The sequence below is a fragment of the Brachyhypopomus gauderio genome, chromosome 20, assembly GCF_052324685.1.
Source record: "Brachyhypopomus gauderio isolate BG-103 chromosome 20, BGAUD_0.2, whole genome shotgun sequence".
NCBI lineage: Eukaryota > Metazoa > Chordata > Actinopteri > Gymnotiformes > Hypopomidae > Brachyhypopomus > Brachyhypopomus gauderio.
The window spans coordinates 11,628,094-11,655,418 of NC_135230.1; the positions used below are offsets into that span (position 1 = coordinate 11,628,094).

Below are 27,325 nucleotides of genomic sequence, written 5' to 3' on the forward strand. Positions count from 1 at the left end.
TTTGCAGGACCAGTTCCTGTTCCCTATGTCACAACCTTCCATCTGTTTCCTAACCCTGCAGGGTCTTAATCTACTTTCATATCTCCTTCAAAAGTCAGTAGTTCAGTATGCTCTGAATAGGTGTTGTTCAGCACAATAGCAACCTATGCTAGCATCATCACTTTCTATTTTTCTGCTGTTTTGACGTTCAGCTTGACTGCTTAATGACTTTCTGTGAATCTAATGTGCTGCATATCTTCCCTTAAAATAAGCCCTCATGCTTTCTGGCAACTGTACACAGAAGTGTGTTAAAGTTGCCCAAGGTTCACTCGTAGTTAGGCACTCAAAAAAAATCTTTTCCGTAGTTCGTTTAAGGACACTAGTTTTCTGACTATTCACCTCAAGTTAAGGCCAAGTCCAGGAAGTGCTTCAAATGCATGGCTGCTGCAATTAATAAGCGTCTGATTCAGTCCTGAGTAATTTCATTAACTTGTGTCAGTGACTTGCAGAAATACATTTAAATGGTTCCTCCACTTAGTTTTCAGGCAACACGCCTTGTGTTTTCCTCATAGTGCATGGAAAATTACATTGACTCAACCAAGCATTTGATTTGATGAACTTTTACTCACTAGGTGGCCTCTAAAAGCGATTCACCCAGCATCCACAAGTTCAACCACAGATAAGACTCTCTGTTCACACATGAACGCATGTCAGATTTATTATAGTTTATTCTTTGGGTCACACGGACAAACAGTATGGGCAAATATTCCAGATTCCAAATATACATGTGCAAAAGGAAGAAGAAAAAAAAAGACACTTGTATAAGACCATTAAAAAGGGGTTAAGAGTTTTCCCCGGCATTAGATTCACACGGATAGGTAATTTTTAAACACAGTGGCCTACTGCTAGATTATAAAAACGGCAACGTCTGATTTCACGTGAGCTAAACTATACTTTATCTATTCCATCGAGTTGGCAGCTCACACTCATGATGGAAAACACCACTGTCAATACGGGAAGACTCGTTTTCTGGGAGATAAAACGCCCAATGGAGAAATAAAGCCAATGGTCTGGAAAGCAGTACATATTAAAAGAGTATATGTCAGTCGATAGCAATGGGAAAATAGCTTACAAGTAATTTAGTCAATGAGTCGAATATGAATGCTAATTATTTTAGCAAGTACACAGGCTTTTCTAAGTTCTAATGAACACAATACATAAGACTGCTATAAACACTGAAAACAGATATAACGCCTGCACGTCTTTGCCACATGGACAACAAAATTGTCAAGGAAGGCCCAAATCAGACGTACGTGGTTCTCACGACCATCACAGAAGCTTAACATAGTTTGCTGACCTGTTTAACCAAAACCTTTTATTTGCCTAAATATTGTTACGAGCTAATCATTAAGCTACTGGTGAATAGAACTGTCCTGGTACCGAGATCACACGACTACATTACTGGACCTGCATGACGGAACCAGTGGGAAGTCGTTGAGATGGGTCAAGCAACAGTTAGGAAGTGATATAGTTTACAAAAGTGTGCCTGCCTTACTCTCTACAGAACACATACTCGGTGTAACTTGTCCAGATTTTGTCCTCGTTTGGGTCGCTACTCGTGTAAGCGCAGGTGCCGGTGGAGTTGCAGGCGACCATGTGGAAGCCCACCTCCGCAAGCCTGTCAAAAGCCTGCTCCAGGAAATTATACTTCAGGTAGTACCGAGACGTGTACCTCTCTGGAGGTCTGTCTGGATCCCTACTCTCATTTAGAGTATCACCAAACACTTCTTTTGCAAGGGATGTTTTCCCACACACGGTAATCCTCGCCACCCTCCGAAACTTGGCATCGGTTTGGATGTCGCGCCCGATCGTGTACGAACCTCTGTATCCGACTGTGATATATCCAGATTTGCGTGCGTCCAGAGAAGGCGACCGGGGACCGGCGGTGGTGGTGGTGGTGGTGCTGATGCTGCTGCTGGCCAGTGTGCTGACCAGTGCAGCTTCTTCTGGGTCGCTCTGAAACACCTCCTCGCCGATGGAGTTCTCCTTGCTCACCGTGGGTCTAAGGCGTTGTGCCAGCTCATGAAGTTGGAAGAATTCTGCCTCTTTCTGAAGACTTGCCTTCTCTTTGAAGTAATCTGGCAAAACGAGGTTCTGATCGCGTAAATAATCCAAAATGTATCGGAAGAGAAAGCCGTCCCTGTCTAAAAAGAACCGTCCTTTGTTGTCTTTGGTAAGTTCCGACGGGTTGCTCTGACCGAACATGTTCCAAAGTAGAGAATTCGGTACCGACAGTAAAGTGGAATGGCGCGTAACGTAAACCTGTCCGCCGACATTCAGTTCAATAATTTCGGGGAAAAGGTTTCTAGAGACGTCCAAGCTTAACGCCCCGCGGTTGCTGGCCGGCTGAGCCATGTCTGCGCATCTGCTCCAGTACCCCGTTACGAGAACCACACTCCGTAGAATGCAAAAAGATCTTGTTCAGGTTTGTTTATGTAGGCTAAACAGTTACGTGGGAGGAGGAAACTGACAGCCTCTACGAGGCAACAGTTAACTCTTTACTAACACCCAACCACACACCCTCCCAGCCTGGGATCAACCTTAGTGAATAAGAAAGGAAATCTAAAATCGATGAATGAACACTTGAATTGTGACTAACTGAAATGTGTTTTGTTTGAAACTTTGTCTCTCTTGTCAAGGCCGTTTTCCTAGTTGCTGCATAGGTAGGTCGTACACTGATGTTTTATTATTTTCTAACACTACTTAGACTGTAGGCTACTGTACTGTATGAAGCTACAGGTGAAAATGAACAAGATTGACTGCAGTTTAGATATTAACAAGCCGTGTCAGAGATTAGAGTTATGACCCGAAATGAAAATCCCACAACACCAAGTCTGGCGGAAGTTACACTTCTGTTCATCTTTTTCTAAGGTACCTTTGTCTAAAATGAATAATGTCCTTTTGAGGGCTGGCCTGTATGGTAGACTACTTCTCTGCTTTGAATTTTCAGGTCCCTTATCAGTGGCTTATTATATCTTTTAATTTTTGAAGGGTAATGATGGCTAATTATTCTCTTATGATATAAATGCAAAGAGTAGTTTTATGCTTACACATCTTATCAGAAATAGGTTTATTGTCTCGTGCCGTGACGCGGTGGGCCAGGGTTTGGGGATCAAAACAAAGTGAAGCTGTCTTGTCGGTTGCACGTGCATGAAGGGGCATATACAAATACAGTAGATTTCACCTAAACGTAGTTTTCAAACATCACGGAAAATATCACGTGATATGGTTGTTTTGTATTATACACGGGTACCTAATAAATGAAACAAAGTTTCTTGAGTTAAAAATGGTAACGCTTTAACGACGGTACGAAGGCGGCATCTAGTGGACGCATTGTTCATCAAAACAAATATTTATTTCCCTCAAATAATGTAATAGATTTATCCATGAAAATTTCATGAGAATTCTAAAAGAAGAGAATAGTAAACAATCAGTAAATAAGTGCAAAAATTTTCTTTGATGTCTCATGAAATACAGGACGCTTAATTTAAGTATAAAGCAGATTGCTTGATTCAAATATTTCCCCTATGATATTATCAAAAACATGAATATTAGTTGGGCGTACTCATAAAAGGAAAAAAGTAAACGCTGCCTGTATGGAATATAAACTTAAATAATATTTGTAAGTAAAAAACTGATCGAATAGAATAAATGTAATTTCAGCATTTTTTCATATTCAACATATCCACCAGAGGGCAGTAGCTGCCAATAAAATTACCGCCAGTTGCAATAAAAAAACCACGAATGTGTGGTGTATAACGTTGAACGACGGTGACAGGTCTAATAAAAATTCACACTAAAGTGTCTTTACATTAAAAAAGATTAATCTTAAGAGCTTAAGATTTATCACCTCTTAAGCTTTAAATATACATGCCACATCAGCAACACCTACCAATTAATAAAAACTGTGAAGTATTCCCACAGGACCATGTCTAATACTGTATCAACGTGCCATGAAGTCATATCACAGGCATTAGACCCACAGATACAATTACCCACAGACCTTGGTCCATAATTAAGTTTGTTTTGCGCCTTTTGCCGGCACTGTTGTAGTGTGCTAGGCTCCTAAACTGAAAAATCCATATTGAGCTTGAACAGGCCATGGGGGATGTGTGTGTGTGTGTGTGTGTGTGTGTGTGTGTGTGTGTGTGTGTTGTGACAGTCAAATCTGGATACTAATTTCAGCGAACAGTGAAGGTGGCACATGTGTATTAGAAGCAGACTGTATCTGATATGATTGCTATGACCCATAACATACAGGAGATGTTTGAACTAACCGGTTATGTTATATATTTTCCACCATTATACATGAGCTGCACTTATGCTACAGAGACCATGGATTTACATGACACTTTCAGCAATATTTGTGCTTACTCTTCTCCTGACTAAGATAAGTTACTAATAAACTAGTGCATGGCAGGGTTTGGCAGGGTTTTTTGAACACGTTGCCCCTCCTTAGACAACAATGCTGTGGGAATGGCATTAGGCAAAGCCCCAGCTACCCACGTCACACCTGTAAACAAAGTAGTCTGTAAACAAAAAGCAGAGAGCTGTCTTGAGGGGCGCCTGTGGATCATTGACTTTTGGAAATACCGTCTTGTATTTCCCAGAAGGCTATTCAAGGCACTGAGGCATGGGAGCAGTCCTCCATCTTGGGACCCGTGCAGCAGCTATAAAAGATAGCAGCTTTCTCCCCCTGCCTGTGGCTCTTTAAAATTCATAAACTATTTTACTAAACTTAGTTTCCTTTTGTGTAGCTGTGCATGGAGCATGATATTCTCAAGAGAAAGAAAGAGGGACCTCTTTTATATATATTATATATATTACATTTATTCTTTATTTCTATCTTTCTTTCTCTGTCTGTCCATTTAATTTCTTCATTTGTTTGTCCACGTGTCGCTAGTGGAGGTATCCAAGTTGTGAATCTGTCTCCTAAAACTACATCAGCGGCTGCAGTCGGGCTTTTCTCCATCGGATCTTAAACAGCAGCGGCCCACGTCTTCACTATGGCACTAATGGAACGGGCAGGTGTGACCTCCCAGTCTGAAGCCTCCTTCCCCAAGCGCCGTGTCCCAGTCAGCAGGGGCCCCGGGGGTCGTGTCCCAGTCAGGCACGCAGGCGGCTGTGTTCGTTAGGAAAGGTCAGGGGCTGTGGGGAGAGGGGTAATTGGCTTGGTGCCGCAGCGAACATGGTGTAAACCTTACTGGCCACTGGACGACGTCCAGCGCCAAGGAACAGAGCCTCCTTTTGGCTTATTAACAGAAAGAGTTTCCCATTCCCTCGGTTCAAACCATTCTCCACATGCAACACTTCCCTATAGGACTGCTTTGAAGCCACAGTTAGTGATTGGTAAGGCTGTTGGTTTATGTTGAGTGTCTGCATTGGTTTGGTGGCTTCATGCTATTTATTTGCTCAGATGATTAGACCTTATAGATGTGTGATAATGTAGATACAGTGGGGAAAATAAGTATTTAGTCAGTCACCAATTGTGCAAGTTCTCCCACTTAAAAAGATGAGAGAGGCCGGCAATTGACATCATAGGTAGACCTCAACTATGAGAGACAAAATGTGAAAAAAAAATTGAGAAAATCATTTTGTCTGACTTTTAAAGAATTTATTTGCAAATAATGGTGGAAAATAAGTATTTGGTCAGTAACAAAAGTTCATCTCAATACTTTGTTTTATATCCTCTGTTGGCAATGACAGAGGTCAAACGTTTTCTGTAAGTCTTCACAAGGTTGGCACACACTGTTGCTGGTATGTTGGCCCATTCCTCCATGCAGATCTCCTCACGTTTCATCTTCATTGCCCTTGCTGATGGAAGGAGGTTTGCACCCAAAATCTCACAATACATGGCCCCATTCATTCTTTCATGTACACGGACCAGTCGTCCTGGTCCCTTTGCAGAGAAACAGCCCCAAAGCATGATGTTGCCACCCCCATGCTTCACAGTTGGTATGGTGTTCTTTGGATGCAACTCAGCATTCACTGTCCTCCAAACACGACGAGTTGTGTTTTTACCAAATAGTTCTACTTTGGTTTCATCTGACCATATGACATTCTCCCAATACTCTTCTGGAACATCCATATGCTCTCTAGCAAACTTCAGACGTGCCTGGCTTAAGCAGGGGGACACGTCTGGCACTGCAAGATCTGAGTCCCTGGCGTCGTAGTGTGTTGCTGATGGTAGCCTTTGTAATGTTGGTCCCAGCTTTCTGCAGGTCATTCACTAGATCCCCCCTTGTGGTTCTGGGATTTTTCCTCACCGTTCTTGTGATCATTTTGACCCCACGGGCTGAGATCTTGCGCGGAACCCCAGATCGAGGGAGATTAGTAGTGGTCTTGTAGGTCTGTGACAGCCAGAAATCTTGCTTGTTTGTAGGTGACCAAATACTTATTTTCCACCATTATTTGCAAATAAATTCTTTAAAAGTCAGACAAAATGATTTTCTCAATTTTTTTTCACATTTTGTCTCTCATAGTTGAGGTCTACCTATGATGTCAATTACAGGCCTCTCTCATCTTTTTAAGTGGGAGAACTTACACAATTGGTGACTGACTAAATACTTAATTTCCCCACTGTATACAGATATCTTACTTCATCATAAGGGGGAAGTGTTCACATGTCCGCTTGATTGGTTTACAAATAGTGTAAATATTAACAAACTTGATTCTTGTGATCTTTTGTCCGTCCTTGCTGGTCTTTGTGATCCATTCTTTGGTGCTTTAAAAAAGTTAGTAAATTTGCCACTTTGTTGTTTAAAAATCTATGATTATGGTTTTTATTAAAGAATGTGATCAGCCATTAGTTAGTGTAAAACAAGTAACCGCAAGATCCTTTGTGTGCATGAGTGGATCTTTAATAAGCACTACTGCAACTGCCAGACACAGATCACTTACAGACGAGTTCTGATATTAAGTAGATTCTGGTTTTCTTAAAAAACCTTAACTTGGGGACTCATACACATACGATTATACACTAGTTGTCGGCTGTTTTCTTTAACCGATGTGCCACTGGTTGAACTGAGTAGTGGGGCAGAATTCAGTTGTAGTACTGTAGACCCAAAGACTTATTTACTGTTTATGAGCTGAGAAAATCTATTTCCTGTTAGTTAAACACTGTGACACATAGCCAATCCAGGCTAAGTGATCTGATTCGCTACAAGGTTCCTTCACTGTGAGCTAATTGGTTTTATTTCAAATCAGTTAGAGCTCCTCCCTCCCAGTATGACAGCCTCGTTTGTAATCATAATGATAGGTCGATAAATCATTCGCAAGCACCATCAGCTCTGTCAGAAAAGCTCTACTCGTGTAGTACAGCATCTTGGAACATCAAAACGGCTTGGGGATTGTGTTAGGCTGTTGGGGATACACTGTTAGATGTTTTTCTATTCTGAAGATATTAAGAGAGACTAAGTTCATTGTGATCACTAATTGTACTCTTGTTTGTTGAGACCTCTATAGCTAAACTGTGCACACTGGGTTTAATTGCATTACTGCAGCTGCCTGGCAAATGGAGATTTATTTGGTTCCATGGGTTCCAGGAAGACGGGCGAACTACTTTATTACTTTATAAATGTTGGCAGGTATTGGTGACTCTTTATGCCGTGTGTCGGTGTGATCTGTAGCTAACATACCTATACCATGCAAATGCAGTAAGGATTCCAGTTAGCTTAAGTTAGCAAGATATTATTTCCACAGTTCAGCCAGCCTTTGATCTGTCAGTGGTCTACAGGAGTGTGGCAGTGGTCTAGGTATCCCTCTTCCCTCCAAACTGTCCATCAGAACCCACTGTCAGGTGTCAAGCTGGGCATTGGGCTGAATTTTAATATAACACTTTGTCCTATATGTCATCACATCTCTCTCTCTCTCTCTCTCTCTCTCTCTCTCTCTCTCTCTCTCAGCGAGTCATGCTTGCTTTCCCACTGTCTTGCCCCTGTCATTTGACCACAGAGAAACAGTGAATGTCACTGCTCATGACATCCCACGTCACCCGTAACCCACGTCAACCGTAACCAAGGACCTGGACTTTCGTTTGAAACTGAAACTAGTGTTGTTTCTGATTTAAGTTTGGCATTAGTGGCTTTGATATGTCGAGCATTTATTCTATTCTATTCTATTCTATTCTATTCTATTTCAGGTGTTCAGCAGGGCTCAGCTATGCTTTGTTTCTAGCTTGGATAGATTTGAATCATCACAGTACAAACACTCATGCCGGCATTTTCCTCATGAACCAGAGTCCATTATTGATCAAGCACATAACTGTCACATTAGCGCCGCACCCCCAGAGGAAGAGGTGGACTGTGGAGTATGGACCGTGCAGAAAGAAAGAAAGAAATTAAATGAGCCCTGCTGTGTGAGCAGTCTTGAGTTATGACCTCTTCAGCTTTAAATGGCATCTGGGTTCCATTTTTCTTCGAAGAGTCTAAATTGAAGTCTGTCCCAGAGTGAAACAAGAGGCTTTTCCCCTGATGTCTGCCATTTGGCGATGCCTGTTAATTCGAACCAAGAGTAGCTAGCCGCCTGTGAGAATGTGACAAAGACCAGGACTCATTTCTTCTCTGTGTTCAGAATTGTGAGGGTTTAATCAGCCCTGACATTTTCAGCACTTTATCTCTCTGTTTTTCCTGAGATCTTCTGCCTTTGTCTGCCGTGGAGATGTGGAGGTAGATGGCTGCTCATTAGGGATGGTGTGTTTGTGTGTGTGTGTGTGCAGAAATGTTTGGGGAGGACTGAGGGTTGGAGTTGTGTGAACTGTCCAATGTGTGTATCTCTATATTTCTAGATCATACGTTTTAGTTTTACCAGTTGTGGTTTTATAGACCAGATGAGACACATTTTTGGATTTAGTAGGCCAGGGAATGGTGATCAGAGGGTTTGGTTGCCTCTATTTTGGTAAGCTATTAAATTATATTGTCCTATTATTCATTTATCTTTAAGGTCAATTCAGGATGTCTAAGATATGGCAGGGTGTTTTAACATTGGCACCATCTACTTTGACCATGAAGGACGGCCAATAAAAAAGTGCCCAACACTTCCTGTAAGTTTAGAGCAAGCTTCCCCCGATGGATTCATAGGTAGAGTGTGTCCGCATCACCGTTCACATTTAACATTAGAGCTTCACGCCAGGTGTTTAACAACCTGTGTTGTGCAAATGCTAGTTTGAATCTCTCTCTCTCTCTTTCTCTCTCTCTCTCTCTCTCTCTCGCTCTCTCTCTGATGATTTAGTCACACAACATTAGCTCATTCCCCTTTCTCCAGAGCAGACCTGGTTTCTTTCCATTTCATTGATATAGCTGCCAGAGCCAGTGTGTTTTAGGGGGGGGTCCACATGATCTCAGAAGCCTCTGCCACACACCCCCTCTCTGCCTGAAGTGTGAGGTCATTCCCTCATACAGGACTGTATGGGAAAACCTGAAATTTTTTCAACATTTGAATCTTGTATTTAAGCATCTTAATCTATCCCAGCTAAATATGATTTCTGTTTTATAACATGCATGTTAAAAAATGTTAACTAGAACTTGTTCACTTGTTTGGGTTGGTAGCTACATATTTGTCATTCAAAGTAAGATTCAAAGACATTCAAAGATTTGCTAGGCAAATTCTCTCTATGTACATTACCTATATAAAGTAGTTGACCAGTTATCCAGTTATGCAGCATACAAGATGCTTATATTCTCTCCCCTGCTCTCTGTCTGTTATTCTGTTATTTGTCTCTCTCTATCTGTCTGCCTCTCTCTCTCTCTCTCTCTCTCTCTCTCTCTCTCTCTATGCATGCCATAAATAAGTCTTGATATCTGGTTCAATACAGCAGCGGCCACAGTCGTTTAGCTTTGTACTAACGGTAGAAATGACCTTTGGCCCCTTTTGGTCCATTGACCACGTCCAGCCGATAGCCCCTCCCAGGAGGAGCTGTTCCACCTTCTGATTGGTGAGCTGATTGGTGGACTTGTTCACCTTCCTTTTCCAATCAGTCTTAATGGATCTGCTGGCTGGGTTTCAACTCTGTAAAAAGTACTCTCTCTCGCTCTCTCTCTCTCTCTCTAAATATATATATATATATATATATATATATATATATATATATATATATATATATATATATATATATATATATATATATATATATATATATAGATATAGATGTACTTAGACTGCTACTGATACAGCTTGAACATTCAAGATAATTCATAATTCTGCATGCTGTAAGGAGTACAAAAGCAGTAATATGGTTCATCTGGATATGCAGATCTTCTCTAAGGCCATCTTTTTCCATTAACCCCTTCCTCACTTGCAACATGATGCGGGCAAATCCATTTTTGCAGAATGTCAGAGTTGTCATTTTAATGGATAATGTTTTGCCGCTTCAGAATTCACACAGTTGTGTCTGCGAGGGCCAAGAAGAATCACATTTTACTACCATACTCCAGAACCACTGACTTTAATAACTAGTCACATTGAAGAAGAAACGATGTCACAGTATGAAATAGATTTGTGTCTGTAAATGCTGTATGGTTCAAAAACAAAGTTCAGATCTGTTGGGAGAGTCCGAAGGAACTGGGGATGTGACCTTACTAGGACTCAGCCAAAGGTCACATGGTTCTGTTGGGTGTCATAGTTACACGGATAGAACACCTGTAACGGAGCTCATCGGCCTGGTCTGTCTCAAGCGCCGCTCGTGTGGTTGGGTTCCGCACCCTGACTGAGTGACGGGCCATCGTGTCCTTTCAAATAACTGGACATGAAAGCCACTCGTCCCCTTAGGACTGGGTTTTAATACAGCAGCTAACGGAGTGGTATTGCCCCAGTGAAATACCTGGGTGCCACATGAATCAGTGATAGAGGGAGAGAGAGAGAGAGAGAGAGAGAGAGAGAGAGAGAGAGAGAGAGAGAGAGAGAGAGAGAGAGAGAGATTGTCTGATAACACTGGCCAACAATGATTTGCTGTATATGTTATCAACATTTCTGCATGACCATGATAGTGTTCCTGTCTCACTGCTCACATCTCATGTATAGTATGTAGAGGACGACAGAGTCGGTGTATCTTGGCAGACACTGAAGAGGGTCAAATACAGGTACATATTTTAAGTTCAATAACAGCCTTCTCTATGAATAATAACTACTTAATTTAATACTTTATGTATACTTAATTTAATACTTAATTGTGGAACCTAATTGCCTTCGTGTCTTGGTGGTCTTTGAAATAGGAGAAGCACAATTTAAGCCTACGTCAAAAACATTACGACAATTATTACATTAGCTGCCATAACAACAGGGATTCTTTTTCAGAGGCTGGACAGGTTTGGCCTCAGTGACCAGCAGGGTGGTTGTTCTGGACGGTTTGGAGACGGAGCGGATTCATGCGCGCATCTCCTCATTCAACTCCACGTCTGTAGAAGAAATCAGGCAGCTTCTTCCGGCTGCCGTGATGACAGTGGCGATGGGAGTGAGGGGAGCTCAGATTTCAGTCTCCCAGCAGGAGAGAAATGGCCATAATCGTAGAGCAAATTCTGGAATGCCTCCTCAGAAAACACCCGAGCCATTTCATCACATTGAGCTGTGCACTGATTGGCTCAAGGAAGTGCAAACTTTTCATATTGCAAAAGCGCTGAGAATTCTGCCACTAAGATTGTCTAAGATGGCCTTGTACATATCCTTTAACACCTCTGTGGGTCGCACAAGTGTGACAGAGAGCACACATAGGAGAAGATACACATGACCCTCCGCTGAACAATGTCAAAGACTTCATCTGTTTCCGGGAAGATTTGTTCATAAGTTTTCAATACATAAACAAACTCAAACTCCTCCCGGTGTCTTGATGAAGTCTGTGGCAGCATAGAGTGTGTCCATCTCGACTGTAGCCTCATCTCACCAAAAAGTTGCATTTCTGCACAACTGTGAATGTCCTGTATGCTCAGGGAAGGCCATCCTCTTAATGGATTCAGCAAAAAATAGGCAAACCCAGAGAGCGTTGCAAAAAAACACTCTGGATTCAGGTGAGCATTTTGCACCCTGGGATAACAACACATTTAATCTTTGTGCACAGCAGTGCACAAACATTGCATTTACTGAGGAGGCCATGACAGCAGAAACCCTTACACAGTTGGTTATGATGTCCTCTTCGTAATTGTGGCACTACATGTGTTCATTTATAACATCAAAGACAGACCGGGCATCTCGCCCTGCTGAAACTTCAAAAAATCCAACAAATTGCTCATGTATTTGGCTTGCAGCATCTACACGTCGAGCTATCAGAGGCTGCTGTGTATGACATGAAATTTCATTGGTTTAATCTACTTGCCATTGAAAAAAGGTAGCGTCGTGAACTTTCTCTTTGAAAACATCAGACAGAGGCTGTAATGGTAGAAGTGAAATGATGCTCGGTAAAACGTTACATGCAAGAAAACAAAGGATTTCTGCACCCGAGTGGCTAAGTCATAGTTCACATTTCAGGGAATTGTGTCACCTTCTTAACAGATTCATTTTTCAGATTCATTTTTCTTGCCCTCGCCATTGCCTCAGAATGTCAAGTCTTGATGGCCAAGCAGTGAATTGAAATCAGTTTGGCCATTCAGACTTGAATTTTTTTTTAATGAATGTTCTTTTAATTGGTTGGGTATTCATATGCAATTTGCTAAAAATATTTTTAAGTGGAACCATGTGTTTGAAATAAATTTCTTTTATATTTCTATATAGCGAGCCACATAGAACAACCTTTACTAAAGTGAAAAACAAAAGCAAGTAAGAAATATAGAGTAATTTATTTCCAAACAGAACTGCTGTCACAAATAGCAGCGACTGTGAGCAGAAGCTGAGTGACTTCAGAGAATTCATCATTTTCTAACAGCATCAGCCTTTCTTACATTCATTACATTCTTCAGTTCACTTTGTTTGCCTGTGTTAGAACACAAATGTACATACTGTGTACTGGAGTGACAGCAGCAAATCCTCCATATTCTTCCTGTTGTTAAATAGATGTCAAATAAAACCTTAATTGGAATCATTTCACATTGTGAGTTCTCTGTTCCTGGCCAATAAGACGATACACTAAACTTGCCAACTGGTTTTTAAAACAACAGACAATATGACTGACATGGCAGTGATGTTATATGGTATATTGTTGAGATTTACAGCTGGCTTGTGTTTGTGCAGCATCTATCTTGTGTCATTCCTTTGCTGCTGAGACCAGGCTCTGTATGTCCAGACCACTACTATTATTGGCTTAGCTTAGAGGGGATCAGATAAAGGCTCGGTCATCTCATCTAGAACTAAGACTCCTGATTGAGACAAATGGAGCAAGTGTGTGTGTGTGTGTGTGTGTGTGTGTGTGTGTAGGTTTTCTGTGGAGGAGGAACCACACTACCACATCTTTCTCCACATCACCATATCTCAAACCCCTCCCCTCTTTATATCTCTTCTTCCTTCCTCTCTTTCTGTTTTTTTTTTACCTCCTACCTACCCTATCAGTCCCTTTCCTACTCACGCCTCTCTCTCTCTCTCCCTCTCTCTCTCTCCATTTTTCAATTAGATGGCTTGCAATTACATTATTGGGGACATCACTTAAGAAAGACATAAATAGTACAGAGTCACCCAGTTGGCTGAAAATCAGACAGAGAGAGAGAAAGAGAGAGAGAGAGAGAGAGAGAGAGTGAGAGAGAGAGAAGGGGGGTGTGGGGGGATGGAAGATAAGGTATTACAGTTTGACGTCATAGAAAGCAAGATACTCGCTCATTCCTAAACAATCCTGCCATATCATTAAACTATGAACTGTTTATGCACATTAATTCTGGATGTACGACGTCATTAATTCCTTCTTGTCCTGCGCACTGGCGTGTAATCATCGGTGTGTATGCAGACTCGCCGAGCACGTCTTGAGGCTAGGCTTTCTTTATGAACGCTCACTCCTCCAATTCATCATTCGGTTATATAACGGCCTCATCCGGGGGCGTCCCATGTGCTGTAAAGACAACCCCAGTGAAAAAAGCAGCATGCTTGGAATAAAGGAGGGAAGCAGTATTGTAGTTGTCAGGAGGAGGGGGGGGTGCTACTTAAAGCACATGCTACATCGAGAGATAGATAGGCATTACAAGAAAGAAAGCGCAAGAGAAATAGAGTGAGAGATGGTATAAGAGATAGAGAGATAGAGTGAGAGAGATAGATGGTAGATGAAATGGACCCAGAGGAAAATGGAGCTTAATGGCTCCCCAGAGTGTCCTGCATTCTCAACCACTCCTGTGTATATTGATCTCACTTAAGACAGGACGAGCTTTTTCATGACTAAACCTGCATCGACCCCAGTCACTCAGTCATCACAACAAGGCATGAAATTATTACAGACACTAGAAATAAACCTCATGGCCACAGGTTTTAGAGTCCTAATAACAGAAACCCTGCTGGTTCTAGGACTGGTTCCAGAAAGCTTTGCGGTGTCCATCTACTTATTGTTTGAGGTTCAACATTTTGTGCCATATTTATCTACCAACACATCTCAAAGGGAGACCATGGCACACTGATGTGCCAATCTGTACAGCGACCTGCCATGCAAATCAGCCCCGCCTCTGACCCCACCCACCACCCCCCTACGACCCCGCCCCACATGAGTGACTGCTCTTTTGACTCAGCTGCCTTGGAGCGGAGCATAGCAACGTGACAGCTCAGACCTGACGCTGATGGGATCTCTGAGCAGAGCCTCCAGCCGCCCAGCACTTTAAAAGAAAAAAAAGAAAGGAAGACAAAGAAAGAAAAGAAAGAAAGATAGAAAGAAAGAAAAAAAGAGGCTCTGGGCTCTGGCTCCACGATGACAGCCATGGCACGACCCCCACTGTCAGAGGGAACCACGGACAAGAGAGGGAGAGTGAGATGAAGAATTGTGTGGGGAGGGAGGTCCCACGGTTCGGGCATCTGGAGAGGAGAGGAGAAGAGAGGAGAGGAGAGGGGAGGAGAGGAGAGGAGAGGAGGGCCAGCAGACTCGACAGTGCGGAAACAAACAAACAGTGACACTCGGATGGTCAGCGGTCGACCTGCCGTCCAAGCTAAGACACGGCTTATCTCTGCATATGTGAATTCACACTAGAGAGAGAATTCAGTTTAGTTCACACTGGGAACAAACCTCTCATACTTCTTATAAGCTCTCGTTACACCACACAGACATCTGTCTTCGTTCTGTTCAGTAGGGTTGTAGAACACTGGGTAAGAGTTTATACTCAGGATGTCGGGATGTCGGGTTCATGACCGGGTTACATGGAAGCTACGTTTGGTGGCTTTGGCCATGATAATAAACGGAGGATCTCATCAGTCTTGAGCCTTGCACCAGATGAAACCTCAAATAGCCAGAGTCTTCACTCCAGCAATCTCCTCCCAGCCACATCTCTACTCCAGTGGCTTCTGATCAATCTGACCACAGTACGTCTCATCTGGAAAAGCTCAAGCCTGCATTTCTCCACTGTCTCCGTTACCCCACCAGGTTTAACGAAGCGCAATCTGATTATGCTGCTTCCTAGTTAAGACAGATGATCTTCTAGATGGACACTGGAAGATCACTGTTGAGTAAGGTAAATATGGGTGGGGAGCCAGACGGCCTTCCTCACTGGCCTTGTACAACACATATGGGTAGAAAAGTATGATTACATGAACTGGAAATATAAGATAAGTTTCCATTGAGTCTACCAATATGAGGCGGCTATACAGCTATCCTTAACCAGCTGCCATCTGACAAACCCGTTAACCCTGTTGTAGAAGATTGATTAGGCTATAAAATAGGACACGTGTTTTCTTTATCTGAAACCTGATTGGATTGGAAGACGCTCCATATTTCAAGGAGCATTCTAGAACTTGCAGCATTCCATCATTAGGACGTCACTGAGTCATCGGCAGAGATGTGACAAGAAATGTAGACCATATGCTTTTATATGCAAGCAACTTAATAAGGTCACAATTTACACGCGTGATGACAGGCCAGGTATCTCAAAAATACACCACTGACTACCTATGGCAAAGATTTGTGACAAAATTACTCTGTAGAAAAGCGTGACCCCCCCAGTCTCCATATACATGAAGAGCCGTTTTGATGGCCACAAGCGCCCCCTCCAGTTGGAAGGCAACACAACACCCGGATACTTGGCTAAAACCTGGCAAACTCATTTACTGATTTATATTTCTTATATATTTGGGTTATTAATCAGGCCAAGTGCACTTCACTGTTCTCCATGAATGGGATGTCTGGCAGCTCCTGGCTCCTGACTTAATTGGATTAAACTTTCAGATACAAGGACATAAGGGAGGACGACGGAGAGACGGTGGGGGCGGAGGGCGGGGTGGTTTCGCCTTTGTCGTCATCGGCACCAACCCCCAATCTTTACCGTCCCGTTGCAGCGGAAGAGAAGTGATTGCATTAAGAGGCCCATCCCATGTCCACCCGCCCACCCGCCCATGCCCCCTCCCCTCCACCCCACCCGCAATCAGCACAGCACTTACAATGATGTAAATACCGAAGGGCTATTTTTAGAACCCCCCCCCCCCCCATAGTGACTTTGAAGGGTGGAGGGAAAGTGAACTGGCATCACCACGTCAGTCGACTTTATTGGCCACGCACTGGCTTTCCAAGCTAGCTGCTGGCACCAGCCGGCTAACGGAGTGGCCCGGACTGGCCGGTTTGGCTGCAGAACGAGCATTTGAGTTACAACAGTGTGGCGCTGAAGACTACACGCCGAGAGGAAGAGGAAGAAATGTACATACACGCCGAGAGGAAGAGGAAGAAATGTACATACACGCCGAGAGGAAGAGAAAGAAATGTACATACACGCAGAGAGGAAGAGGAAGAAATGTACATACACGCCGAGAGGAAGAGGAAGAAATGTACATACACTCAGAGAGGAAGAGGAAGAAATGTACATACACGCAGAGAGGAAGAGGAAGAAATGTACATACACGCCGAGAGGAAGAGGAAGAAATGTACATACACTCAGAGAGGAAGAGGAAGAAATGTACATACATGCTGAGAGGAAGAGGAAGAAATGTACATACACGCCGAGAGGAAGAGGAAGAAATGTACATACACGCAGAGAGGAAGAGGAAGAAATGTACATACACGCCGAGAGGAAGAGGAAGAAATGTACATACACGCCGAGAGGAAGAGGAAGAAATGTACATACACGCCGAGAGGAAGAGGAAGAAATGTACATACACGCCGAGAGGAAGAGGAAGAAATGTACATCTACTGCATCAAAATGTGTCCTGAGAACAGAAAAGACGCAGAACTTCAACATCTGTACAGAAAACAGACATAATCGTTCAACATTTTAATAATATAATTTATTTATGTTGATTTGTTCTACATTTATAATTCTTTTTTAACTATAATAAATAAATAAATAAATAAATATAGATTTATTGGACTAAAGCTGTTTATCACCAAACTGAATAACTCTACCAGCACATTAAAATTACAATATGCATTTTGTATTCTTTTTAAAATATATAAATATAAATATATACATCACAAAAAGAAAACCTGTATCACCAAAGGCAAGTTATCGTAGGTACTGAGTCAGCCTCAAACCAGATACAGTAGCTTCCGGGAGCACGTATGAGCACAGATCCTTTTGCGAGTATTAGGTCGATCTTTTGCACCAGATACATTCATTTCAAGTCCTAACAAAATGGCTGCAGAACCACTTGCATAATACACCGAATCTGAAATGGCTCCCCTCTCCCGTGCAGGGAGAAAAATACATTTGTGCACAATGTGGCGCGCTACCTAACGAATAAAGGACACTAGGACACTAGGTAGGGTGTGCAGTGCACTATGTGCAGCATTGCACACACCTAATGATGTGCACTACGTAGGGAACAAGAAGCCAGTTCATATTCAGCATCAGATCTCATCCTCTGAAACAGTGCAGCTAGTTAAGGCCACTGCCACATTATATCCCCACTCAGTTCTCACGTCTGCTCTATATTGCACACAAATTAAGTAGACTTTACTTCACACTTATATACCATGTATTTAGCTGGGTTTCCTGTTGGCTGAAACTACACTTGATACATTTATGAAACAGGTAACAACTGTTTTTTTTTTCTCTTAAAACATTTGTTTATGACAGGATATCAAGCTGAAGTGTACTAATGTCTAACGAGGGGGCTGGGGGGTTAGGCGTAATATTCCTTAAACGTCTATGCTGACACACAGTAATTTTTTTCTGTTTAAGTTATTTAAATAAATCCTGACCTGGAATTAGGATCAGATGAATGAATATTGCTATTGCCTCACCATATATAATGTGTACTCACAGTATTTGGACTTCCTCAGTGGAGAGAGGAACAGTTCGTAGTTCAGTAGTTTCATACATACCACACCGGAGTTATTCCCCAAAAAGCTGGTCACTGCCGTGGTGTGTCTGCTGTTTTCTCCAAATTCACTCTTACGCCGCTGTTGTCATGGAGAACCAAGCACCGCGTGTCATTTCCTCTTCCTGTGGCAGCAATGGGAAATCCAGCACACATATGGTTAAAGCAAAACTGAACGTGTCCTGCTTGCGTCCTCACAGAAGCACAATGTCTCTTTACGTCTCAGGAGAGGCACCGTCCTTCTCGTTGTTGCGCTCAAGGACCTCGTCTGAGGACCTTCTCCAACTACTCGTTCTCGTGAATGGGTGACTCGGGGCTGGAGTCCTCCTCTTCGGTGAGCGTCTCCTTCCTGGTGAAGGTGGTGGCCAGCGTTACGCTGAGGCGCGGGCGTACCGGGGCCATCTCAGACAGCCCGATGACGTTCCTGTTCACCAGCGTGGTCCTGTCCATGATCTCCGCGCTGTGCTTGGCCACCACCGCGTCCAGGAAGTCGTACTTGGCCGAGAGCTTGCCGCTCTCGAACAGGTACTTGAACAGGTGGGAGAAGGCCACGTTGCTCAGGAAGGAGGCTAACATGGACATCGTCTTGAAGGGGAACTGCTGCTTCACGAAGTACTCCACCTCCTTCGAGTTGTGGTGGACCTTCTCTTTGATGTACCAGCCGGGGTAGTAGATGAAGGGGGGGAGCTTGAGGTAGGGTTCCCCGCCGCCGATGCGCAAGGTCAGGCCGAAGATGTAACCGGCCACCGAGCCGTAGGTGTTGGTTCCACGCACGAACAGCACACTGAGGAGCTGGGGGAAGATGATGACGTAGACCAGGTCGGAGCTCAGGTACCACAGGCCGTACACCGTGCCCGTCAGCAGGGCCATGGCTGTAGCTGCGGCCCCGAACAGGAAGATGGAGATCCGCATGACCCATACGATCTCGTGGTCTGCAGCCTAGAGGGGACGCACAAGCCACGGAGACACTCAGACCCGGGGAACGTACAGCGTACGTGCAAACTCAAGAAAAGGCGTCCAGAGATCCGGAGATCATCAGCGACATTATTTAACCCAACAGCAGAGGAGCGCTCACCGTCTGGCGGAAGGCCTGCTGGTAGATGTTCCTGGCGAACATCGAACTGGCCGAAAGGATGGATGAGTCAGCGGATGACATCACCGCAGCAGACACCGCCCCCAACCCAAAGAAAGAGACAAAGGGCGGGCACAGGTGCTGCAACACGATTGGAAGAATCATTTCCGACTGGTCTTTCATCATAGGAGAGACTGATCCATAACTTGTCTGATTCCAGTCTACAATAAAAACATGAGAGAATTATCATGGTGCAGTATGGTCTATAGACAACACACAACATAGCATCATGTAATCACAATGAGGTAACCACACTAAGCATAAGTTAAATTTTTTTGTATGGGGAAATATAATATTCATCAGAGTCCAAACATAATTTATTGATCTTGCACTGACTTTCAAATCTATTAATTAATACTCAAATGCAACTATTTATTTAGGACTATTACTCCGATTAGCAAACACCTTATTCAACTCTGGCAAAATATAGACAACTATTCTAGTGACACATGCACACATCTGCGCCAACTCAACATTATCTAATTCAAAGTCTGGTTATAGCAGCGTTCCCTATTACAGCATCAGTTCCACACTGTGTCTTTGATGGTGGAAATCAGCAGATTAAATCTGAGTCCTCAGAGCGAGAGCCTCAGATGTAATATTTACAGAGTTCACATCGTTAAATGGATGAGCCTCTCCATAATGGATGAAGGAGACCAGCTGTTGTTATTTACACATTTCTTTAGAGATCTGACAGGAACATGACCACCACCCAGGGTCAAAACAGGCAGGAGAAAGACCTCCCTGTTGGGAGAGCGTATCTCAGACAAATCAGACGACAGCGGTAGGATGGTTTTCCCGTGTGAGCGTTAGCATCTGGTGCATAATCACCAGCGCATTCATGGTCCAGCGATGTTGCAGCTATTAGCAGGAAGAAGACCGAGGAGGCAATTCAGTAGCAATACTGCTTCTACCTGTCCAACTGTGAAGAAAGAGTCGTTTGTGAATCGGGAAGGTCTGCAAAGAAGGTACTGTGGTGTATGTAATAACACGGAGGGGAATATCTGTTAAAGCTGTTTCTTTAAGGAGGTATTCTTCAGGTATCTGTGAGTGCAGATGTTTCAGCAAATTGGAGTGGTGTCAGAGATGGCCTTCATCTTTCCGTGGTCAGAGTGCTAGTATATACACGGCCGTAAGGACGGTTTGAAGTCATACGAGCACCCCTTCACTTCGATACACGCTGATTTCTTAGTCTGGACAGCTGACCGGGGTTGTGGATGTTCTAGGCAAGGAACATCAGAGCAAAGCCACAACCATCAGACTAGCAAAACATCAGTCTATATGTTCTTTGAGGAGTGACTATGATCGGGTGTTCGCAGAACACACAGAGTCTGCTAACGGGCAAAAAAAAAAGCCACAAACCACTGCACCCATGAAACAAACAAACAAACAAAAATACAGTATCAGGATATTACACACAAAACAAGTGACGGTAATTAATCCAGTTGGCTCTAATGTACAGACTCTTACCTAGATTAAGTGTGCTGAGTAAGTGCGCTGTACTGAAACTAAACTGCAGGGCTGAAGGACAGAGTCAGGGTAGGGCACACCCAAACCTTCCACTCAGTTTGCTTAGTCATACTATTGGCTCACTGTTGGCTCAATATTGGCTCACTGTTGAACTAGCACCTTTTAACAAAGGTTCAAAAGTCTAGCTGCTAAAGGTATTCCTGGAGCTCCTAACAGTTCAGCTCACCCGTGGAGGCCCCAATGGCTCCGATCAGGACGGAGGGGACAGCCATGATGAGGCAGCCGAAGGCGGCCATGAAGGAGAGGACTTGGGCGTAGGTAGCTGAAGAGGCAGAAAGAACCCGTTGAAAATAGACCTGCCAGGGAATTCCCCCCAACATCTAGGAACAAGAACGCCATAGTAAACACAGACACCAAACAGCGACATACCGACAAGCAGGAGCAACAGCAAACAGATTACACGGCAATATGGAGCTGGAGATATCGTTCCGCAAAGACATGCCTCATTACAACACAAGAGCAGTCAGTGGAGATTTTTCATCAGAAGCCTTTTCACTCTGTGACTTTGCTTTATCTGTGTTAGGGCAACCATGAAGGCTGTGAGAGCCATGGCAAGATGAACAGTGATACTGTGCACAGGCTGGGCGTACTAGAAACACCTGGTAAGAGTACAGCTAGTGACCGTCGCCCATATGCTGCCCTGCCGAACTGGCTCTCCCCTGCATCTCCTCATTCTTAGGCTCGTTATTAATGGTCAGTTCCATCCAGAGCTTTTTTGGCTAGAAGGTTTTGGCTGGCAGACCATTCTTAAGCCAGCGGTCAAACGAGACCCCAGGGGGACATGGACCAGTGGGACTGACCAGTTGTGAAGCATATAGATGAGATCTTAATGCTTCTAACATCACATTTAGTGAATTGTCCACTATACCCTTCACAATAAATACATGATTTGCCTTGATTTGATTCAGGTTTGCCCACACTGAACTCACTGGCAGTCTTTACTGGCTTGTTTGGCAATGACTGCACACTTGTGATTTGTAGTCGTGAATTACCTGGGCCCCTTTCTGGCCTCACAAAGACCACGGCATCTCATGTTTTCCCTTTACAGAATCTTATTGTGAAAAATCACATGAGGCCATGACATTTAGAAACGCATATCAGCTCCCTGTGTATACGAACAGGGTCATGGGTGAGTGTTTCATTTGCAATAGGCTGCAAAATTCAATTACATTAACGTGGCACACAGTTCAACTAATTCAGATTGAAAGTCTTACTGCTGCCTTCTCATATTTTGCTAGGATGTATTATGGCTAAGCATTAACACCGAGCTTTTCCTATTTTTAAGGATTGGGTTACTGGCCTGTAATGCATACTTGGTTTTAATGTATGAAACGCCTGCCAAAAAGACCTCATCTCTTTCTGTCTTTGAAGTTCTGGTCTGGTTTCTTTGCACTGGTCAACATGCGATTTAGGAAAACGTTCCAATTCGCCAACCGTCCTAACCAGCCCTGACTCATGACTCATGACTAAGATACCTAGGCTCACCAGAAGGCAGAAGTCATCAGCCCACATCCACATGTCTCCACTCTGGATGTTCCCTAGCCACGGGTCCTGATAGATCTCCTGCACTGCGCTCACTCCGATGTCAGACACAGCAGGGTTGGACAGTGCGAAAGGGACGCTGACCCACTGTAAAGTGAATGAAACATTTTATTTCAACATCACAGGCATTTTGTATCACTTTTGGGTCCTCAGTCTGACTTGCATTTATCAGCAGAATTTTGATGTTCATACAAATTTTGTCGATTGATGATTTTTTTCTGTAGTTCAGTTTTGTTTCTGGAAATTGTTCAGTATGTGAAAGCACTGGACTGTATGAGCACTTCCAAATCAGATCACATAAATCAATTCATGTTTCAATTTAGGAAGTCGTTATATTGTGCTGAGTTTCCAAAACAACACAAGTTAAAACAAACAATTATCTGAGAACCAACGACAGTTTAGTTATTTAGTATTTTTCCATTCCTTTTTGAAGTCGCAATTTTTTTGCATAACAGGCTAAAAATTCTATACCACATTTAAGAAAGAACAGTGCACTACAGCCTTCAGTATAGAGAGCAGTTAGTGACCAGCAATATGTAAAAAAGCATAAACTTTTCATAAATAAAAGCATAGCATATATCCAATATCCATTCAAAAGTGAGAGAAGCTCATGTTTACCAGCCCCAAGAAGATGCAAAAGAGCTGAACCACGTCAGTGTAGGCCACTGAGTAGACTCCGCCCACCAGCGTGTAGAAAATGGCGATGAAGGCGGAGATGACCACAGAGATGTTGATGTCGATGTCCACGATCACACTCAGCGTCGCTCCTGTTAAACAAAAACTGATTTAAAACAAGACAGCCTGTATGTGTGCGCTATCAGTCATGAACTGTTAAACGTGGGAGCAACCAATTTCAGACGCTCTTATTCTTTTGTATTATTTTTGAACGAATTAACCTTTAAAAAGTTTATTTAAACAGGCAAACCAGTTTACACTTGACCCTTATCAGTTAAGATGGTTTGAGAAAATTCTAATTTGAATTCACAAAGACTAAATTAAAGCTAAGCACTAAGGTAAAACTAGAGACTAATATGTTCCATCACTTGCATCCTTACCAAGGGCCGATAAGATGGCTGCCGACCAGAAGATCTCGCCCATTAGCGCGGGGATGAAGAGCAGCCCGCCCATCCTCTTACCATACAGCTGCTGGAAGGGGTCGAGCATGGTGACGTAACCTCGCGAGCGCATCGGCTTGGCGAAAAAAAGACCACCTTGACAAGAACAAGGCAGGCAGAAGTGTGAGGGGGACTGAATTTTACTTTTCAAGCTGAAATGTCATTTCTTTAAGAAAGTTAACTCTGCCAAAAAAGTATATTGTTATGTTAGGTGGAAGACAAACTACCCAGCACGAGGCTCATGGCGTAACCAAAAGGAGCTTGCGCCCAAGCCAAGCCGTAGCCCGGGAGGTAGACGTTCTCCGCCGTCCCGTTGATGTAGCCCCCACCAACCCACGTCGCTGTACAGATTGGTTGACAAAAGAGAGAATAAAAGCAACGCTTGACATTTATATGACAATGACAAGAATGCTAATTCCACAAATAAATATAAAAATTTTTTTTATAAACACGTATTAGTAAATCGACGATCTATGAATTAAAGTTTACGTCTTTCGCGATTTGTTAATAATGGTTTAAAATTTTATATTAATTGACACTTTTTCAGCTTTTGCAAAAATAAAAATAATAAAAAAACACGTTGGAGTGTAAAAACAAACAACAAAAATAGCTCATTACAGCTGCGATATAGAAGCTTAAAAAGTTAAACAAAAAAAAGGCTCGGTGAATTTTATGAAAAAAATTTTATATTACGATATATTAGTGTGCTCGTGCTTTCCGTTTCGAATGAGTCCTACCGGTCATAGTAAACGCTCCCACAAATAATCCAATGTCTCTTCCCCCGACCATGATGCTCTCACTCCGGTCACCTCCCTCCTCCACCCCGGAGTTCTTGTTCTTCCAGGCAGCCCATATTCCTACGGCGAGGATCAGCGCGTAGAACAAGACGATCGCCACCAAACCTTCGACGTGTATACCTGCCATGGATCTTTTCTCTGCTAAAGTCGCTGTGTTCGCTGTGTTTCCAAAGAACGGAATGTCATTGAGACCTGGGAGTAGAATGCACGCAGGTAAAGAGCTATTCAACAGTTGAGAACTATTTGTATTTAAAATGCAAAATTACAGACGGACAGTTGTGTTTCTCTCATAACATGTTGAAAGAAAGGTCCTAAAATTAGAACTTGGTTTAAAAAAATGCTCTCCCCTTTTAAAAATGATTGCCGAGATCCGTTTCACTTAATTGGAAAATATATATTTTTTTGTTATGAAAGCAAAGTCCTTTTACACTTTAGAGCAAAAAAAATGGTGACTTACCTTCTGCCGTATGTAGCTCCAAGGAAAGAGTATGTACCGAAAACTAACGGTCTAAAATGGTCCAAACACAAACAGCACAATAATCGCCTTTGAATAGGAGCAGTCCCACACTTTTCCGATGAAGAATGCGTTACTCTGAATCTTATATGAGACCATGTTTCGTCAGAGGTTTGATGAACGCGAACGTCAGAGAGTTGTGAATGGAGGCCTATTCCCAAATAAAGATGTAAGGTCGTGCAAATTATCCGCGCGTCACTGGAACTTATCCAGTTTTGGTGAGGTCAACTTAAAATAGCAAGCATCGTAAATCAGTACCAGTAGTTTAGGTCGTTTTCATTATTAAAATTCAGACTGTTGTGTTATGAATCGTCTTGTCATGCAAACAATGACGTTTTGTGGTAGTCCCAACCACGGCATCTGCATCGCCTGATCAAATACCTTACCCTAAAGGCAATGCGGGCGCTATCCATGGTTCTGAAAAGGCGAAACAAGTCCACCCGACAAATTAGGATATGTAATGGACTAGGCGCAGTCCCAAAACAACTCTGGCTTGAAAATGACAAATAGAAGCAATATTGGATTTTTTTTTATTAATCGACATTCTGTTTAATTTGCAATTGGCATACTCTATTGTATACTTGAAGTTACTATACTTGGATGATACTAAACAGAAAATAACAAGACATTCGAACAAAAGTAGCAGGAACATTTGTGAGTCTCGTTAAGTATAATTGTTTACAGAGACTTTAATTATACAATTGGTAGTCGGCTATCATTTGAGTTGGATTGAGAAATATCGCATCAGACTTAAGACAGGGGCGACTTTGACCATTTATTTGGTGTTATATGCTGTATATTCCTTAACTTCATGCCTGTGTGTCACTCGACCATATTTGACAAGTCTGAGAAAAAAAACACGGTGTAAGCAATGTATCTATATTTACAGATATAGCCTAATTGATCACGGCGACAGGGAAAAGTCCATTTAATAGCTCTCTAAAATACGAGGCGAGAAAGTTTTTTGAATGAGCCAATTTAACGGTGACAGGGCTCCAGCTTCTCCAACCCAAACACGCTTCGGATGAGTCAACTAATTTAAGCCGGAGAAAAATTTGACAGGCTGCCAAGAAGGTTCCAATTATGAGCACCGAGTACAGAAAACACTTCCCAAACAGATGTTGGGGCTCTGTAGAAAGGACAACGTTTGGCCAAGATCAGTCTATTCAACAGCAGTTCGGTCCTTTTCTTGTGTATGCCCGCGAATAAAAATATTATTTACTCAAAATGTTGGCCTTATCTTTTAGCATAACCTCGGAGAATATAAATGTATCGGAAAAACAGCTGGTCGGGTGGAAAACCGGTCTGTTGGGCATTGGTTACTCTCGAGTCTTCTGTTTATGGAAGTCCCTGCACTGTACTGGCGCGCGCTGTGAAAACGCACAGCGAATGAAACTGGGAGGATTTAATGAGCGTGCGGCACATCTGTCTCGCGCTCTTTGAAGTGTGCAAATGAGCACTCAATTCTCTCGTCAGTTTTACAAACATGCGGATCGCAGTAAACACTTTAACAATTTCACCTCATTTAATAAATAAAGTGTATACCGAAATCTCGAAAACATAAAACAACAAAAGCGCTGGTCACTGAGATTAAATTGTGACTAATTCAGACAAATTTGCCCTTGGACATTATGACCAACAGTTGTTTAATATGGGTATAAAAGTTGAGACACCCTGTTTCTCATAAAGATTTTTCAGATTATTGTTTTCCATTGGTATCTTGTGAGTTGTTCGACAGGACACTTCCGATAATCCAGTTAATAGCCTCGTCCAGTCGTAAGAAAGGATCTTTGTCCACGGTGTGGTGATGCTGCCTAGTGGCCTAAAGTAAAACCGCACTCAGGAGAAAACCTAGTCAATGGAAAATCGAATAAGTGTAAACAATATAAACCACTTTACACAAACAAACTGTTAACTAGAACAGTGTTTTTCTTTCCAATATATATTAGACTTCCTAGACTATTAGACTTATTAGACTAGCTGCTAGTTTTATATTCTTGTGTTATGTGTTAGGAAGGTGATCCGTGTGTAATCAGATTAGGTTTACATGAGGAATTAAATAATATTTAATATTATTTAATCTTTTTATTGTAACCGTGAGGTCCGGGTGTGGTGCCGTACGCAGCATAGTAAGTAGATTGTTGGTATACTGCATATTTTTCGGTTTATGTGACAGGAGACAGAAAAGTTCAAACCCACAGTAACACGCAGACTCATGAACTCGCTCCCGTTTGTTACCGTTGTCAAATCTAGGTGAACTTTGTCAGAATGCCGTGAACGTGCCATAAGCAGTCTGGTGACGCAGAGTCCC

General features: G+C 42.8%; 2 protein-coding genes across 2 annotated transcripts; both read right to left on the reverse strand.

The window, feature by feature from the left end:
- Nucleotides 1–689: 689 nt before the first annotated feature.
- Nucleotides 690–2,454, reverse strand: kctd12.2 (potassium channel tetramerisation domain containing 12.2). The gene has a single exon (XM_076982990.1). It carries the CDS (start codon nt 2,392–2,394, stop codon nt 1,531–1,533), a length of 864 nt encoding a protein of 287 aa, XP_076839105.1. The 5' UTR covers nt 2,395–2,454; the 3' UTR covers nt 690–1,530.
- A 14,983-nt stretch (nt 2,455–17,437) lies between these two features.
- On the reverse strand, nt 17,438–25,361 carry slc5a7a (solute carrier family 5 member 7a). The gene is made up of 9 exons (XM_076983254.1): nt 24,958–25,361; nt 24,441–24,692; nt 23,931–24,044; nt 23,644–23,799; nt 23,207–23,355; nt 22,532–22,675; nt 21,213–21,366; nt 19,460–19,677; nt 17,438–19,323 (listed from the first exon to the last, which is right to left on the reverse strand). The coding sequence occupies exons 2-9, from the start codon at nt 24,625–24,627 to the stop codon at nt 18,670–18,672; spliced, it is 1,776 nt and encodes a 591-aa protein (XP_076839369.1). The 5' UTR covers nt 24,628–24,692; nt 24,958–25,361; the 3' UTR covers nt 17,438–18,669.
- Between the last annotated feature and the right edge of the window lie 1,964 nt (nt 25,362–27,325).